We start from the raw sequence: 4,568 nt of genomic DNA, 5'->3' as shown, positions 1-4,568 counted from the left end.
TCTGTTTTGGGTTTGGGTGCTTTTCATTTTCATTTTATTGACTGACTCCATATTTGAGATTGCAAACTTGCAATCATGTCTTAGTTACAAGATCAGACTCTCTTTCTTTTTCTTTTTTTTTCTTTTTTTTTTTATTTTGTGGTTTGAATTTGGATTTATATTTTTTGGTGTGATTTGAATAAGGATAGTAATTCAAATTTAGATACAACAATTTAGTAATGAATTTGAAAATTGAATTAAATAGCTTAATCTTGATGGATGTAAAATCACCCTACAAAATTAGTTATTTAAAATCATGGTAAGTATTGCTATTTTAACTCTAATATATATATCTTCTACTCGTTTTTTGCATCCAATTTTACTTATTACCGATCCATTGAATGAATTTTCTCATTATTATGATTAGGATATGGTGCCCCAACACTACTGCCATAGAAAAATTCAAGAGTCTTGCAAGCATATGGTTCGTTTGGCAAGAAGATTTGTGACTATTTTAACCACAAAAGACAAAATAGGCTATTTTAATCACAACAAACAAAACATCACATTCAACCCATAATTATTATAATCTTCTCTCACAAAAAAAGTATAAAAAATCAAAAAACTAAAAAACCCTTCCCAAATCAAACTTTTTAACCCAGACTAAAATAGTCAAAAAAAATCAAAAAGTCAAAAAGCCAACTTACTTCCCAAACGGAGGCTATAAAATAGATTCAAATACCTCTTTAATGATGTAAAGATCACATAGTATTTTCTAATCATATCTTTTGATAGTAGTATTTTATTATTAAGGTCATTGATAAAGAGAAAGTTCAAACATATCCTTACATATTATAGGACATGCTCAAACTCACCAACTTGAAGAAAAAAAAAACAACTACAATATGACTCACACATGACCCCTTTTTAACCCACAAGGCCATTCATTACATACAATCCCCTATATCTAGACCATTACTCACTCAGCTTCTAACCAAAATTACTCATAACCCATTTGAGTGCTAGAACATGAGCTAACAAATTCACTCAAAATGACTAGGATACACTCACAACCCTAACATTGTCCAAGACTGGGCCACATATTTGACCGTAGTCATGAACCTTAGTGTGATAAAATGAACTGTAAAATGTGAGCCTTGTCCTAGCTGAAATTGCTTGGAACTTGAAACTTGCATTCTTGAACCCACCCTTTCCATGAGATGCATAGGGGGCTTTTAGGGTTTCTTTTGCAGCGAAAGCTTCGATCATCATCGATCCATGGCAACCATTCTTGGCATCTCCAATGGAGAAAGTGAGGTTGTAGAACTTATTTGGGATTGTTCTTATGACTTGGGCAATGGCACTTTCTCTCCCTCCAACTAGTTCAAGTGCGGCAAGTCCGGAGGGGACAAAGAAGTGTCTTGAGTCTATGTATTTGACTGGTTTGAGTGACTCAATGATCCATCCAGGGACTGGTGAAATTAGGTCTTGTTTTTTGGGGAGGAGGAGGACTCCTGTTGAGAAGTTCTTGAACACATGTGGACCAATTTCAAATCCACTGTTTTTTACTAGGTTACCTGCATGAAAAAAAAAAAATTAAGTTTCCAAAAAAAAAAAAAGAAGGTGCTAATAATAATAGTGCAATCATGTACATTTTTGGTAGGGAAAATGTATGGCCAAGTATGTGAACCTATAATTTTGGGGGTTTGGGGTCAAGAGTATACATACACATGACATTCCCATGAGAAGTAAAAAACAGAAAAAAGAAGAAATAAAGGGCAAATTAAACTTATAGTCTCTGTAGTTTATCTATTGTGTTAGTTTGATCCTTATAATTCTAATTTTGTTATCATTTAATTTTTCACACTATGTCAATTTAGTCTGATTAATAATGTTCATTTATAGATGGGACTGAAATGGATGGGCAAAATAATCTATCCACTAAGGAATTAGCATCCAATTTCAAAAGTTTATTATTCACTTGAATGCACCAATTTTCCCTTGATTTCTCTTCAATTTTTTTGTACATATCAATTTAGACAACTCAATATAAACATTAAAGGGTGAAATTGATACATTTGGAACTACAAAGAATAAATTGACACAATAAGCAAATTACAGAAGCTACTAGTGTAATTTAGCCTAACTCTTTTGTATGTAATTTCTCATTAAGGGAATAATATGAGTATAACAGTGATACTATCAGAAAATTGCAAACCAGTGTACCTTCACAAAATATTTGCAAATTCATAGAAAAAAAATAATTATTGAAGTTAATAAAATTTACCCCTGATTTAATTTATTTTTTTAAAAAACATATTCAGTAATTTTTTCAAAATTAATCACATCTCAAACCCCATGTACACTAAAAAAAAAAATTTAAAAAGAGAGGACATACTTACCTCTAGTGTAAGTGAGAGGGGGAAGCTCTTTGATAGCGATGGCATCCAATAGGGGTCCACAAGTAGGGTCCTCTTGAATCCCAGGGTTATGAAAAGTGACCTTAACAACTTTAGAACTAGCCATGAAAGCCCACCCATAAGTATCACCACCATCACTGCTATACAAGGTCTGAATTGGAAGATCAGCAGAGAGACCAGAGGCAGAGACTCTCAACACCTCATCAAGTGCACAGGTTCTTGTGGCTCCAAAGGTGAGAGAATAAATTGCACCAATAGTGTTGACAGTCACATTTTGAGAGATTGATGCTTCATTTCCTAGCCTCACTGCGTGGGCGCCACGTGGAATGGCAAAGTAGAAGCCACCTGGCTGAGGCCCACCTGACATGTACTCAACTAAGCCATTGATTTCCCAGTTGGGTAGTGAATGTTTTCCTTTGATCACTGTTTTGTTGAGGTTTGAGGGCTTTGGTGGTATTTCAAAGTCTCCATTTGCAAGAAGTCCTGTGGAGAGAGTGTTCATAATTAATCACACCTAATTAATAAAATGTAGTCAAAATTTGGACTTGTTTGGTGTTTTTCTATCCAAATTAAAAGTTAATAATCAGATTAAAAGGATGGTTGTCACAAAAAAATTTAAAAATCATTCCAAATCTGTATTTGGTTACAATTTTCTATAAATTGATTGTTTTGTTTTTGGTGAATATTTTTAAAATTTTAAGCACTTTTTAAACTTTTTTTTGGATGCACGTTACTTAATTATATATAAAAAATAAAATATTTGTAAAAAAATATTTTAAAATTTTAATAAATATACAAGAATATGAAAGATGTATTGAATTTTCATTTTTTTATATATTTTTGGCATTTAGTGAATTTTTTAAATAAATATTATATTTTTTAAGTATATTTATGTTAGGTATATTTAAAATACTAAAAAAATTGAGTAAAAATAAAAATATATAAAAAATAAAAAAATTTAATTTTCAGAAAAGTGAATATTAGGAAACCAAATAAGAAGTTAAGAAATAAAATAAAATAAAATAAAAAGACAAGTTGTGAAATAAACTTAAATGCACTTATTTCTCATCTTTCAATTTTTATGTTCAATTTTTTTAAACTTATTTAATATATTTATGTTTTATAAGTAGAAATTGCAACAAAATACTAGAGTCTAGCATAAATTTTCAAAAAATAAAAATAAAAAAATAAAAATAAAAATTATAGATAGCCTTCTAGAAAATTTTACTTTTTATATTCTACTAAGACGAAAAAACAAAAAAACAAAAAACAAACTAAAGACTCTTTTAATTTTAATGAACCTTTTAGAAGATTTTTTTCATTTTTTTTTTATTTTTTATTTTTTTAGATCTAGTAGATTGACTTGAAAAGAAAAATTTTTCTACACAAATTAAAAAATAATAATAATAATAACTCTGTTTTTTTTTTTTTTTTTTTTTTTTGCTAGTCCCAAACTCACCAAGAATGGATCTACATTTTGCCTCACGCCTTTTGGATAACTACATTTAGAGAGTTTTAAAAGGTAGGCAAACTAATTTGAAGTAGCGATTGTTGTTGGAGTACACATATTAGGTAAAGTGGTGAGATAAAATTATTTTATACATACTTTTGTTAAGAGAAATGCAGTGTTAAGAGTTACTCTAAAAAGTAAAGAACTTTGTTGATTTACAAACCAAATCAGAACTAAACCACATCGCATTCAAGCAATTTCTTCCAAAAAGAGAAACAGAGATGTAATGTGAGATGTATATAAAGCAAGTGAAAGGGAGTGAGAGAGTGCTTACCATCAAGATGTGGTTGAAGAGGAGGAGGAGCTGCAGAAGCATAGATGCTGTAGAGAGAGAAGATGAACAAAACAGAGCATAGAGATAGAACCGGAGCCATTTGCTGATAGCTGTGTACTGAAATGAGGATAGAGATGAGGGAGAGCTATATATATATATATATATATAAAAGGCCACGGGTATGAAGAGATTAAAAAAAAAAAATTTAAAATTGTTTGGTTCTAATTTTCAAAAACTAAATTTAAGAGAATTTTATTTTTTTATTTTTCCTATTTTAATGTTTTTAATGAATTTTTTTAATTTTTAAACATACTTAACATAAATACACTTAATAAGTATAATATTTATAAAAAAATATTTAAAAAATACACTAAATATCAAAAAA

General features: G+C 29.7%; 1 protein-coding gene across 1 annotated transcript; it reads right to left on the bottom strand.

Annotated features, from left to right (window-relative positions):
- Nucleotides 1-750: 750 nt before the first annotated feature.
- LOC114320492 (protein TEEBE) lies at nt 751-4,341 on the bottom strand. Its single transcript, XM_028267556.2, has 3 exons — nt 4,184-4,341; nt 2,382-2,882; nt 751-1,556 (listed from the first exon to the last, which is right to left on the bottom strand). The coding sequence occupies exons 1-3, from the start codon at nt 4,281-4,283 to the stop codon at nt 1,036-1,038; spliced, it is 1,122 nt and encodes a 373-aa protein (XP_028123357.2). The 5' UTR covers nt 4,284-4,341; the 3' UTR covers nt 751-1,035.
- Between the last annotated feature and the right edge of the window lie 227 nt (nt 4,342-4,568).

This window comes from Camellia sinensis, chromosome 10, assembly GCF_055761805.1.
Source record: "Camellia sinensis isolate YWXY chromosome 10, ASM5576180v1, whole genome shotgun sequence".
NCBI classification, from domain to species: domain Eukaryota; kingdom Viridiplantae; phylum Streptophyta; class Magnoliopsida; order Ericales; family Theaceae; genus Camellia; species Camellia sinensis.
Note: the sequence above shows the minus strand (reverse complement) of the source record. Positions and strands in the feature narration are given on the sequence as shown.